The sequence below is a fragment of the Papio anubis genome, chromosome 5 (genome assembly GCF_008728515.1).
Source record: "Papio anubis isolate 15944 chromosome 5, Panubis1.0, whole genome shotgun sequence".
NCBI classification, from domain to species: Eukaryota; Metazoa; Chordata; class Mammalia; order Primates; family Cercopithecidae; genus Papio; species Papio anubis.
Window position 1 is genome coordinate 133843708 of NC_044980.1, and position 13687 is coordinate 133857394.

At 42.0% G+C, this 13687-nt stretch overlaps 1 protein-coding gene and 1 pseudogene across 2 annotated transcripts; both read left to right on the plus strand.

The window, feature by feature from the left end:
• Positions 1 to 483: 483 nt before the first annotated feature.
• Positions 484 to 8300, plus strand: LOC108584277 (annotated as a pseudogene). The gene has a single exon (XR_004183834.1). The product of XR_004183834.1 is annotated as a protocadherin beta-12-like (transcript).
• Positions 8301 to 8416: 116 nt separating this feature from the next.
• Positions 8417 to 12741, plus strand: LOC101004552 (protocadherin beta-13). The gene is given in 10 exon segments (XM_003900272.4): positions 8417 to 10014; positions 10016 to 10184; positions 10187 to 10302; positions 10304 to 10382; positions 10384 to 10594; positions 10597 to 10714; positions 10716 to 10836; positions 10839 to 10883; positions 10886 to 10918; positions 10921 to 12741. Coding segments are annotated over 10 exon segments (2364 nt in total). The 5' UTR covers positions 8417 to 9865; the 3' UTR covers positions 12244 to 12741.
• The last annotated feature ends 946 nt before the right edge of the window (positions 12742 to 13687 follow it).

The following is a 13687-nucleotide window of genomic DNA, read 5'->3' on the forward strand; positions in this document are numbered from 1 at the left end:
CTTTAATTTCCAGACTCCTTCTATTGAGTGGCTTCTTCTAGAATTACCTCAATACTTCTAAATGATATGTTTTCGCTGTTAAATCTTGCAACTCCATTTTACATTTTAATCACTTCTTGCTATGGATTTTTAAAAATGATTTAACTTTCTTTCCAACTAATGTAAACCAATATAAGCACTGCACATTCCCTTTCTCCTATTCTCCCAATAAAATTGTTACAGTTGTTGTTGTTGTTGTTGTTGTTGTTTTTGGCAGAGTCTTACTCTGTAGCCCAGATTGGAGTACAGTGGTGTGATCTCACCTCACTGTAACCTCTGCCTCCTGGGTTCAAGTGGTTCTCCTGCCTCAGCCTCCTGAGTAGCTGGGATTACAGGCACCCACCCACCACACCTGGCTAAGTTTTGTAGTTTTAGTAGAGATGGGGTTTCACCATGTTGGTCAGGCTCGTCTTGAACTCCTGACCCCAGGTGATCCACCCAACTCAGCCTCCCAAAGTGTTGAGATTACAGGCGTGAGCCACCGTGCCCAGCCTACAGTTTTTTTTAAGTTAAACTAATAGTGTTCATATTGCTAAGGTTTCTTCAAAATATACATTAGTGTAGTGTGATTAAATTTCCTTTCTCGAGAAACATTTTTCCTAGAACTGAAAATTGTTTTGTACTTACCTAATTTTCCATTTACTAATATTAGTTTCTTTACATTCTCTAATTTGAATCTCTTTCTTCTCAAAATATTCAAATGTATCCAATACCCATCAATTATTTTTATTTCTTGGTGATCTTTCACCCAGATCTCTACTTCATTCATACTGGTTGCTCTATAGGCTGTCACCCTAGGACTTTAAAAAATATTTTTCTTTATTGGTCTTCTTTTATAAGATCCAGTATATTCTTCTTTCTTAGTTTACTCTCTTATTTTGTTGATGCACATCTCTCAGTACCTTCATAAAAATGGATACAGAGGAAGTAAAACTTTTTGAGAGCTTGTTTTGTTATTTTCTTTTTTAATTTGATTGATAGTTTGGGCATAGCATTCTAGGTTGAAAATAATTTTCCCTCAGATTTCAAAAACACTGCTCCTTTTATTGACTGCATATAGAATTGCTGTTCAGAAGACTGATTCCATTCTGATTCCTATGTCTTTTTATGTGATTCCCTTCACCCTTTTTTTCTTTCTTTCTGGGAGCATTTAAAAAATTCCCCTGGTCTTCTGAAAATACCTTAATACTGGCTCTTTATTGATTAATCTGGTCATATGGCTATGCCCTGTTCGTGTTTATCTTTTTTCTTTTTCTTCTTTTTCTTTTATCTTTTTTCTTTTTTTCTTTTTTAACACAGCCTGGTAACTGTGTTACCCAGGCTGGAGTGCAGTGGCTATTCATAGGCACAATCATAGCACCCTGCAGCCTCTAACTCAAGAGCTACTCCTGCCTCAACCTTCCAAGTAGCTGTGACTACAGGCATATGCTAGACCCCTTGGCTGACGTTCAGACTATCAATTTTATTTCTGAGAAATTTTGGTTGGGCATGGTGACTCACACCTGCAATCCCAGTACTTTGAGAGGCTGAGGCAGGAGGACTATTTGAGGCCCCCAGTTTGAGACCACCCTGGGCAACATAGAGAGAATCTATCTCTATACAAAAACAATTTTTAAGAGGAATTTTCCTGGTATGTTTTACTCATAATTTCTCCCCTGAGCTTTCTGGATTCTCACTTCAAGAAAAATCTCAGTTAAATATTAGACCTCCTAGATTTACTCTATGAAACTCTAAGCCTTTTTTCCTTTCTTATTTTTTCTTTGCCTCTCATTCCATTTTTTGGACAATTTATTTAATCACTCCATCTTTCATATTTAAGTTTTTCTTTATGACTGACAAATACTTTTAAGAGTTGTTTTTGGTTCTCTGAATGTTTTTCATGGTATCCTGTCATAGATTTATAAATGTAATATTTTCTCTTTTATAATTAATCTTTTCTTTAAAAATGCATTGTGTAGTATTGTTATTATTATCCATTTTAAAAGTGAAAGTGAGTCTAAGGGGAGTTGAGAACTTGTCCAAGGTAATATAGCTAGTGAGGAGCACTTAAGTCATAATCTAGTCTTCATCTTACAATAGGAATACATACTTCACACAGTTACTATTTAGATTAAATGGATAAATGCATTATGAGACATTTAGAACAATGGGTAGTGTAGAGTAAATACTAAATAAGTATTAGCTTTTATTAGATTTTCTTTCTCTGGGAATATTAATCAGACATTTTGAAAGGCTTTCTTCTGTTTTCTATATTATTGTTCCTTCTTTTTTCTTGGTGGTAGTGATGGTGGTAGTTTTGGTCTTTCTATGTCGTGTTAAAGGCATCTCCTCAAATGCCTTGGCTATCTTCTCATATTTTAGAAGGATGATAATATCAAAATGTTGACAATCAACTCTGTGAGCAAACAGTACCTGTTGATGGCAGGGCTTCATTCTAATATAACCATGCTAGGATAAGGCAATTACCTTATGAGACACCAAATATTAATATGTGTCTTTACTTGGGGCTTTCATATTCTCCAGGTTAGAATTCTACAATATTCACTGTGTGGGGATGAACTAGGGGTCAGGCATATACCTTGTGTCCTACAGTCTAAGAGTATTGCATGAAAAAGGACTAGAAGTCTAACCATGCAAAATGCAAAGGTTTGCTTACTCTCCCTATTTTCAATTTGACACCTCACAATTGTGCTCAGGCTGTGCCTAGATCCCCAAGACTAGAGAAAGTTCCATTAAATTTGTCCAGAGAATAAACTTTCTATTTTCTGGTTGTGAGTTACATTTCTGTCTATGTAGGGTGATGAGAAGAATAGAGAATTCAATTATCCTCTACACATACTTCCAACTGATAACTTTTTTTCCATCCTTAACTGACTTCAGTCTTCTTAAATATCTGGTTCCTCCAAATCTTGGCTTAAATGAGATTGTGTTTCTTGTGAGTATCTTCAATGAAGGAATTTTACTTTAGGGGCATTTTTTGGAACTGCTAAGTCAATTGTTCTTCCACCTGCTTTGCTTTCTGTATTAGAAAAATATGTGTGTTCACTTGTGTATTCTTAATCTTCATTAGTTCCCATTTTAATTACTTTTCTGTCATTTCAGTGTGTATTTTTTTAAAAAAAAGAGAGGTTAATTGTGTATGGTCAATCCATCACTTTTCAACTTTTACCTTTCTGTACCAATTACTATTTAAATCATGTATCCAGCTTACATTTTTAAGAATATTAATTGAATTTAACATTTTAAAATCCAGACTTATTGGATTCTTCTTCCATCCATTCTTAGCGCACGTTAAGACTTTCTATAGTGAACATCACTGATGAGCCCTTAGCATCTATTCCAAACAATCTCCCTCATTATGTACCAATGATTTACTTTGGCTAGGACTGAAACCATCCCAAGCTTAAGAGGTGGTCCCAGACAGGATTAAAACAAAGTAATGGCCAGAGATGGGTCTTTAGATTCTAGGGCTAAAATCTCCAAGTATGATTCTATACCTCTTGAAACAATGATTGCTTCAGTCACAGTCACATGATCTTACTTGGTCTAATCAGAGTGAAAGTTAGGTTTTTGTTCTATGTTTAGGGATAGACTCTTACTTTCTCTTCCTGGGCTGAAAGAGAAAACAGATAGCTACAGTTGTGACTACAATAAATTTTGGGAACCTGGGGCAAGACAGCTTTAGGAATTAGAGTCTACTTTAAATGAAACTAACTTGCTCGTGCTTGTGTACTTATCAATTTTTTGTAAATTATGAAAAACTGAAACTAAATGATAAGTTTACATAATATGTTCCACCCCAATCTCTTGCTTCATTTTCTACCTGTTCACAATTCATTGCTATTAAGGAAATCTATGGAAATGCCTTTTTATGCTGTCATAATGACCTAAATTTGCCTCATCACATGGTTAATGCAGTTTCATAACTTCAGAAAGGACTTTTGAGATCACCTTCCCTTTCCCTTACCATGTAAGGAAAGCCAAGTAGTAATAGAGTTTCATTCAGCTCAACAATTAGTTATACCCTGCTTGTTTCAGGCTTACAATTGTCTCAGAAATACTACGAATTCCTGGGGACCAGGGATCACATCTTGTATCTGTATTCACCACAATCGAGCACATTTGGTTGTGAGGAGAGTGGGGAAAGACACTGAATAAATGCTTTAAAACAAATACAAACATCATCACAAACTATAAAGAATATAAAACTATTATTAAGGAAGATATAATATATTTTTAATTACTTAAACAGAAGGAATTATTTAAATGCAATATTTGCTTCTGGAGGACATTTACGTAAATAAAATTTAGGTAGTGTTCATCAAACTGTGAAAATCTGTGGAGTCGCGTGGTGGCGCTGCAGGATAATACCAAGAAAAAAATTACCCTGGAGGATGTTGTAGACGCTGTTATCCAGTACACGGAGAGAACTGGGAAGACAGAAAGAACAATCCTTTAAGGGACAACCTAGAAGCCATTCAACAAGGTTAAAATCTTTAGGCTTCAGATGATTTGGTAGACAGATCAGAGGCACGTTTCCCACAACTGCGAAGTGGTGCTGAGGCAATTCTGCAAGATTTTGGAGTTTTGGAAAAGAAGCTATGGAAAACGGAGGGGCAGGCATTCTGCAGATAAGGCAAGTCCTGCTTTTCTTTGTTTTGCTGGGAATGTCTCAGGCGGTCTCTGAAACTGGGAGTTTTTTGGTGATGGAGGAATTGCAGAGTGGGAGCTTTGTAGGAAATTTGGCAAAGACCCTGGGACTGGAGGTGAGTGAGCTGTCTTCACGGGGGGCTCAGGTGGTTTCTAATGATAACAAAGAGTGTTTGCAGCTGGACACAAACACTGGGGATTTGCTCCTGAGCGAAATGCTAGACAGGGAGGAGCTCTGTGGCTCCAATGAGCCTTGTGTGCTGTATTTCCAAGTGTTAATGAAAAACCCCACGGAGTTTTTACAAATTGAACTCCAGGTCAGGGATATAAATGATCACTCTCCCATCTTCTTGGAGAAAGAAATGCTCTTAGAAATCCCAGAGAACAGTCCTCTTGGTACTGTGTTCTTGCTTGAAAGTGCGAAGGATTTAGATGTAGGAATCAATGCTGTAAAAAGCTACACAATAAATCCGAACTCTTATTTCCACATTAAAATAAGAGTCAATCCAGATAATAGGAAATACCCTGAGTTAGTTCTGGACAAGGCGCTGGATTATGAAGAGTGCCCGGAGCTCAGTTTCATCCTCACTCACTCTGGATGCATGGGTCCCTCTCCTAGTCCGGGAACTGCCTGGCCAGGTGGTGGTTGTAGATACAATGACAACTTCCCCTGAGCTCTGAGCAGCAGGCTTTAAGAGGCAGGAGATCTGAGAACAGCAACCCTTGGCTCTCGCTGGGTTGCATAACTGTATTTGGGATTAGACTCTGAAACAAACAGTGAACTATCCTATACCTTTTCCCCATGCCTCACATATTCGCGAAGACGCTTGAAATTAATCAAAAGTCTATATTACTACTTTAATGAGCACCTTTGGATTTTGAATGATTGAATCATATCACAAATCCATCCCGCCATTGGGGAGGACTGTTTGGAAAATCTGGTACAGTCAGAATTCAGGTGGGATGGATGTAAATGACAATGCCCTGAAATCACCAGCTGTGTCATCACTTACCAGTCCAGTCCCAGAAAGCACACCAGAGACCGTGGTCATGGTTTTCAGGATACGAGACAGAGACTCTGGGGACAACGGAAAGATAGTTTGTTCTGGTCCCGAAGACCTCCCCTATCTGCATAAAACTTCCGTGAAATAATTACTACACTTTCGGAAACAGAGAGACCACTTTATAGAGAGAGCAGACAGAAAGTACAAGATTACTATATCACTGTCACTTAATTTGGGGACACCTCCAGACTGAAAACTGAGGCAACATAACTGCTGGTCTCCCACGTCACGACAACGCCTGCTTCGAATTCCAAACTTCTCCTACACCCTGTTCGTCTCAGAACAACAGCCCTGCCTCCCACATCGGGCAGCCAGCCATGACAGAGACTCAGGCACCAAACGCCCAGGTCACCTGTACTCTGCTGCTGCCTCCCCAGGACCCGCACTTGGGCTCTCGCTTCCCTGGCCTCCCCATCAACACAGATGGCCCGCCACCTGTTCGCCCTCCGGTCGCTGGACTACGAGGCCCTGCAGGCCTTCGAGTTCCGCGTGGGCGCCGCAGACCGCGGGTCCCCGGCGCTGAGCAGCGAGGCGCTGGTGCGCGTGCTGGTGCTGGACGCCAACGACAACTCGCCCTTCGTGCTGTACCCTCTGCAGAACGGCTCCGCGCCCTGTACCGAGTTGGTGCCCCGGGCGGCCGAGCCCGGCTACCTGGTGACCAAGGTGGTGGCAGTGGACGGCGACTCGGGCCAGAACGCCTGGCTGTCGTACCAGCTGCTCAAGGCCACGGAGCCCGGGCTGTTCGGCGTGTGGGCGCACAGTGGCGAGGTGCGCACCGCCAGGCTGCTGAGCGAGCGCGACGCGACCAAGCACAGGCTAGTGGTGCTAGTCAAGGACAATGGCGAGCCTCCGCGCTCGGCCACCACCACGCTGCACTTGCTCCTGGTGGACGGCTTCTCCCAGCCCTACCTGCCTCTCCCAGAGGCGGCCCCGGCCCAGGCCCAGGCCGACTCGCTCACCATCCACCTGGTGGTGGCGTTGGCCTCGGTGTCGTCGCTGTTCCTCTTGTCGGTGCTCCTGTTCGTGGCGGTGCGGCTGTGCAGGAGGAGCAGGGCGGCCTCTGTGGGTCGCTGCTCGGTGCCCGAGGGCCCCTTTCCAGGACATCTGGTGGACGTGAGCGGCACCGGGACCCTGTCCCAGAGCTACCAGTATGAGGTGTGTGTGACTGGAGGCTCCGGGACAAATGAGTTCAAATTTCTGAAACCAATTATCCCCAACTTCCTACTCCACAGCACACGTAGGGAAGTTGAAGAAAACCCCCCATTTCAGAATAATTTGGTTTTCTGATAAAGAATGAAAAATAAATTCTGTGTTTATGAATACATTTATAATTAGGAATTTATTGTGAGGTGCCCGTAAAGTAGTATTTTTGGTCACTTCAAATATGTACTCTTTAAGTCAAGAAATTTCTTTACATAGGAAAGGATCCAGATTTAGTATCAAGAACCCTTCACAAAGCATGAAATGTATATGTGTAATGTTTTATGTCAAACAATTATGCTTAATATAAAGTCTATTAAATGGTAAGTCTTGTTTGAGATATTTTAAATTGCTTTCCATTGTTTTCAATATTTACCATGACTTTCGTTTTCTGAGTTGATTAGAATGCTGTTGGAGTATACTACCTTAGTTTCAGAAGCATAGATTGTAATGTACCTTTTTAGACCTTATTTTTTAAAAACACTCGTTTTATGGATCATACACTATTTTCACACTTTTAATCTCAGAAGAAACATACGTGGCATGGTATTTTAGGAATGACCAAATAGATGGTCTCAGAGACTCAGTAAGATCACCAAGGTCCACTAACTAATAAGTGACAAAACTGAGCATCCATCCTCGATCTGTCTGACTCTGAGTCAGTGGCTTTGCTCCAATTCCATACTGTTTTCTGTCATTAGATATCACCTGGCAAGTTTCTGCCTAACTAAAGAGAAGAAATGTTTTTATCACATTCATACTACTGTTCAATCTTTATTTAGAAATAATCTTTATCTATGATTTCATTTTCTCATAAACCAATAATCTTGCTTTTCTGGGTAAATTTTCAGCTATTATTACTAATGCTGTGATCTGTCTAAATCTCAAGTAAAAAACAAAATTGAAAGAGCAACCTGTGCCTTCTCGTTGTGTCCTGAACATATAACTTCCATTTCACCAAAAAGATTAGGAATAGTACATAATTTTGATTGCATTATTAGTTAATTATTTTCTTCACATTTTTGTATATTTTCAGAGTCACCCATACTTACATTTGTAATACATTTTCCTGATTTGAGAATTTGTTTTTAACAGTTTTCTATTACCTGTATGGCACTGCTGAATCAGGAAAACTTAAGAAAAAGAATAGTTTTAAATGTGTAATATCAAAGAGAAATATAGATGATCATTAAGTTTTTAGAAATTCTAGGGAGTTAAGGAGAAGCATTATTTGTTTAAAAATATGTAACTGATTCTTATTTTTAAAATAGGTAATTTTGGCATAGTTGTGTTCTGAATATATTATAAACTAGTGCTGGTAACTCTAAGAAAGCTAGTATTACTGCATATCACTGGTGGGATGGAACCTAAGGACAAAAAACTCACAGTAGTAAAATCTAAAATTGCTTTCATGATCTCAGGGTAAAATTATCCAATTTCTCTGACAAATAAATGGCATTAGAAATAAGAGGAGTGAAGTTTACACAAAGAAAAATCTCAAGAGGTCTAGCAATCAAATACAATGTGTGGATCTTGTTTGGATCTTGATTGAAACAACAGCAATGACTTTGAAAAACTTGGAAAAGTTTGAATATAGATGGGTATTAAATAATATTAACTTAATTTTTAGGTATGATAATGGCATTGTACTTAAGGGTATTTTTAGAGTCATTTAAAGTCATGATGCATTTAAAGAAATATATAATGACGTATTTGTGGGTGAAAATTCAGTTTGTCTGGGATGTGAAAATGTTGAAGGGACAGAGTCAAGAATTATGGGAAAACATTGATAATTGTTGAAGCTAGTACTGAGTCCTTGGAGGTTCATTACACTCCTCTCTTCTATGAGATTTGAAAATTTTCAAAATAATTTCTTTTAATTGATGCTGTTGGAAGTGCAGGTAACAAAAAAGGACATCCTTCCCAGAAACAAAATCACCACTGCTGTTACACATATTGTCTCTGTTTAGACAAACTCTCCAGCTTTTCCTTGTTCATTTCCCTTCATTATTGGACATAACTTCTCTACCTGAGATAGTCATGCTCCTGTATTCTTCTACCATTTGAATTTTGAGGTGTTTTTCTAGTTATAGTAATGGATTTATGCTAGACTTATGATGGATTTATGCCACCAAGATTCAGCTACTTGATGGCATCAAATTGCTTTATACTTGGTATATAGTTTATTTTTAAGGTTAATCTCTCTTTGCATCAGATTCCTCATGTGTAAGATGGGGAATTCACAACAGCCCTATGTGGTAGGTGCTATTATTATCCTCATTTCACAGACGAGCAAACTAAAGCAGAGAGGTTAAATAATTTGTTCGAGGTTCACAGCTACTAATTATTCCTATGGTTTATGGAAATAAAAGTGTAAACATCTAAAAGTTAACTATGTTAACTACAATTATATTTGAAATTTTCTGCATATATTCTTTTTGCCAAGCTAGACTGTTACCTAAATATTTCCTTTTTGCCCAAAACTCAGTTAGCATTGTTGAAAGACTAATGTAATTTCTCCTTCGGGCAGTTCTCTGCTCAGTAAGGTCCGGCGATATTAACGGTGGTGTTGTAACCTTACATAGTCCCAGGGTACATACAGGCAGAGTTGGGAATATTACATCTATTTTCATCTCACAAAATGTAACATTCTGTAAGGACGCGTGGTGGCGCTGCAGGATAAGAAGGTACAAACCAGAATCGCAGCTGCAGCTCCATTAACCGGCAAAAGCAGCAGAACCTGGAAGCCCACGGGAAGCTTGGATGCCAAAGAGAAGACGGCAGGGTCCTCTGAAGAGGACTATTCTCTGCAATATTTCTGAGGTATCTGTGGAATAACCACAGCCTCAGATACTGGGGACTTTACAGTCCCACAGAACCGTCCTCCCAGGAAGCTGAACCCACCAAGAACAATGGAGGCCAGCGGGAAGCTCATTTGCAGACAAAGGCAAGTCCTTTTTCACTTTCTCCTTTTGGGCTTCTTTCTGGCGGGCGCGGCGGAACCTAGACGCTATTCTGTGGTGGAGGAAACAGAGGGCAGCTCCTTTGTCACCAATTTAGCAGCTGGACCAATTGGCGAGGGAATTTCTCCAGGCGGGGGTTGTTTCCAGAGGGAACAAACTACATTTGCAGCCTCCAATCAGGGAGACTGGGATTTGCTGCTACCGAGAATAACGTGAGGATCTGTGGTCACACAGAGCCCTGTGCGCCAAGCATTTCCAAGTGCTGCTGTGAGAGTCCCTTCTGAGTTTTTCAAGCTGGAACTACAGGTAATAGACATAAACGACTACCTACAGTATTTCTGGACAAAGAAAATGTTGGTGAAAGTACGAGAGAGCAGTCCTCCTGGACACGCTTCCTCTGAAGAATGCTGAAGACTTAGATGTAGGCCAAAACAATATTGAGAACTATATCATCAGCCCCAACTCCTCGCCATTTTCGGGTCTCACCCAAACGCAGTGATGGCAGGAAATATCCAGAGCTGGTGCTGACAAAGCGCTGGACCGAGAGGCAGAAGGAACTCAGGTTAACACTACAGCACTGGATGGTGGCTCTCCCGCCCAGATCTGGTACTGCCTAGGTCTACATTGAAGTCCTGGATGCTCAAATTTAATGCCCTGGAATTTGAGCAGCCTTCTATAGGTGATCTCTGAGGCCAGTCCAGGGCTCTCTATTGCCAAGGTTCCCGCCATGGATGTAGACACAGGAGCTCACCCGAGAGATTTCCTATTCACTTTCCAAGCTTCAGATGAGATAAGTAAACTTTAAGGTCGATTCCTTGACAGGAGAAATTGAACTAAAAAAACAACTCGATTAAAAACTTCAGTCCTATGAAGTCAATATTGAGGCTTAGAGACGCTTGAACCTTTCTGGAAAATGCACCCATCTCTGATTCAAGTGATGGATGGGAATGACCATGCCCCCAGAAGCTGGGCTTCATGTCTGCATTTACCAGCCTAATACCTGAGAGAACGCGCCTGAAACTGTGGTTGCACTTTTCAGTGTTTCAGATCTTGATTCAGGAGAAAATGGGAAAATAAGTTGCTCCATTCAGGAGGATCTACCCTTCCTCCTGAAATCCGCGGAAAACTTTTATACCCTACTAACGGAGAGACCACTAGACAGAGAAAGCAGAGGGGAATACAACATCACTATCACAGTCACTGACTTGGGGACCCCTATGCTGAAAACACAGCTCAATATAACCGTGCTGGTCGCCGATGTCAATGACAACGCCCCCGCCTTCACCCAAACCTCCTATACCCTGTTCGTCCGCGAGAACAACAGCCCCGCCCTGCACATCGGCAGCGTCAGCGCCACAGACAGAGACTCAGGCACCAATGCCCAGGTCACCTACTCACTGCTGCCGCCCCAGGACCCGCACCTGTCCCTCACCTCCTTGGTCTCCATCAACGCGGACAACGGCCACCTGTTCGCCCTCAGGTCGCTGGACTACGAGGCCCTGCAGGGGTTCGAGTTCCGCGTGGGCGCTTCAGACCGCGGCTCCCCGGCGCTGAGCAGCGAGGCACTGGTGCACGTGCTGGTGCTGGACGCCAACGACAACTCGCCTTTCGTGCTGTACCCGCCGCAGAACGGCTCTGCGCCATGTACCGAGCTGGTGCCCCGGGCGGCCGAGCCCGGCTACCTGGTGACCAAGGTGGTGGCAGTGGACGGCGACTCGGGCCAGAACGCCTGGCTGTCGTACCAGTTGCTCAAGGCCACGGAGCTCGGGCTGTTCGGTGTGTGGGCGCACAATGGCGAGGTGCGCACCGCCAGGCTGCTGAGCGAGCGCGACGCGGCCAAGCACAGGCTGGTGGTGCTGGTCAAGGACAATGGCGAGCCTCCGCGCTCGGCCACTGCCACGCTGCACGTGCTGCTGGTGGACGGCTTCTCCCAGCCCTACCTGCCTCTCCCAGGGGCGGCCCCGGCCCAAGCCCAGGCCGACTCGCTCACCATCTACCTGGTAGTGGCGTTGGCCTCGGTGTCGTCGCTCTTCCTGTTGTCGGTGCTCCTGTTCGTGGCGGTGCGGCTGTGCAGGAGGAGCAGGGCGGCCTCGGTGGGTCGCTGCTCGGTGCCCAAGGGCCCCTTTCCAGGGCATCTGGTGGACGTGAGCGGCACCGGGACCTTATCCCAGAGTTACCAGTATGAGGTGTGTCTGGCAGGAGGCTCAGGGACAAATGAGTTCAAGTTCCTGAAGCCTATTATCCCCGACTTCCCTCCCCAGTGCCCTGGGAAAGAAATACAGGGAAATGCTACCTTCTCCAATGACTTTGGGTTCAATATTCAGTGACCATAGTCGACTTTTATATTCCATAGGTATTTTACTTTATGGCATTTCTATGCCAATGTTTATTTCCCCCAATTTGTGTGTATTTAAAACTGTACTGATTTACTCTTGATTTTTCTCATGTTCTTTCTCCCTTTGCTATTAAGTGAACATTCACTTTTATTCCCGGTTCTTAAAAGATGGCAATTCATTCTTTAACCTAGATGGTCTTAAATTGTAATTAATTTGCCTCCCTAAAGAGCAATACCAAATCACATTTTTTTTCATGCCCCTATCTTTAGTTGAACTTCACCCACTGTTATGCTTATGGTAAAATTAAATAGAGCAATTTGGAAGGGATTCACATTTTCCAGCATTTCTTCATTTCTCTTTTTTTCAGCCTTAAAATAATGATTGGTATTCAGATATATAATTTTTCTTTTTTTTAAATCCAGTGCATTTTTAGTTAACCTTTAACTATGCTTTTTGCTTTCAAAAATAAACCAGGAAACCTATATTCTATGATACAACTGTAAGTGTTATCACTTGATTCGAAAGGGTCAGAAGACCAGTTTCTCAGTATCCTTTCCTCATTCATCCTGGAGAGGATTGTGCAGGCATGTTAATATTGTGGCCACTCACAGAATCTGGGAATATGAAGTTATAATTTTTAAATTAATGTACCAAAGCTTTAATGCAATCTAGTCAAATGCAGATGCGTGTGTCCAAATAATAATTCGTATAGCATAAATTGGAGTTGTGTGCTAATGTGTAAATTTTTTTGCCTGTAATATCATAGAATTTAATGTCTATACACCAGAAACTACTTTTCAGACTCTTTTCTACTGCAACCAATAGTTAAGATTATATTTTACATATTTTGAAACACGCAAAATAGAAAGAAATGCTTGTGAACAATGCTTAGTCTTTTTATGATATAATTTGAAATTACCTATATATTTCATTCTATTCAATTTTCAGATGTGGTCATGATCCACTAAGTTTATTTAATGGTATACTAATGGGTAGTAACCCAAAGTTTGAAAACCCCTTTTCTCAGACATATAGAAGTATACCAGATGTTGAACATTGATAGTATCAAAAGAGTCCTTTAGGGTTCTAATTTAAAAAAGAAAAAAAATTTCAAACCATTGTAGAGGAGTAGTGTTGTCTCATGTTAAACCACTCTACCCGGCCGGGCGCGGTGGCTCAAGCCTGTAATCCCAGCACTTTGGGAGGCCGAGACGGGCGGATCACGAGGTCAGGAGATCGAGACCATCCTGGCTAACACGGTGAAACCCCGTCTCTACTAAAAATACAAAAAACTAGCCGGGCGAGGTGGCGGGCGCCTGTAGTCCCAGCTACTCGGAGGCTGAGGCGGGAGAATGGCGTGAACCCAGGAGGCGGAGCTTGCAGTGAGCCGAGATCGCGCCATGGCACTCCAGCCTGGGCGACACAGCGAGACTCC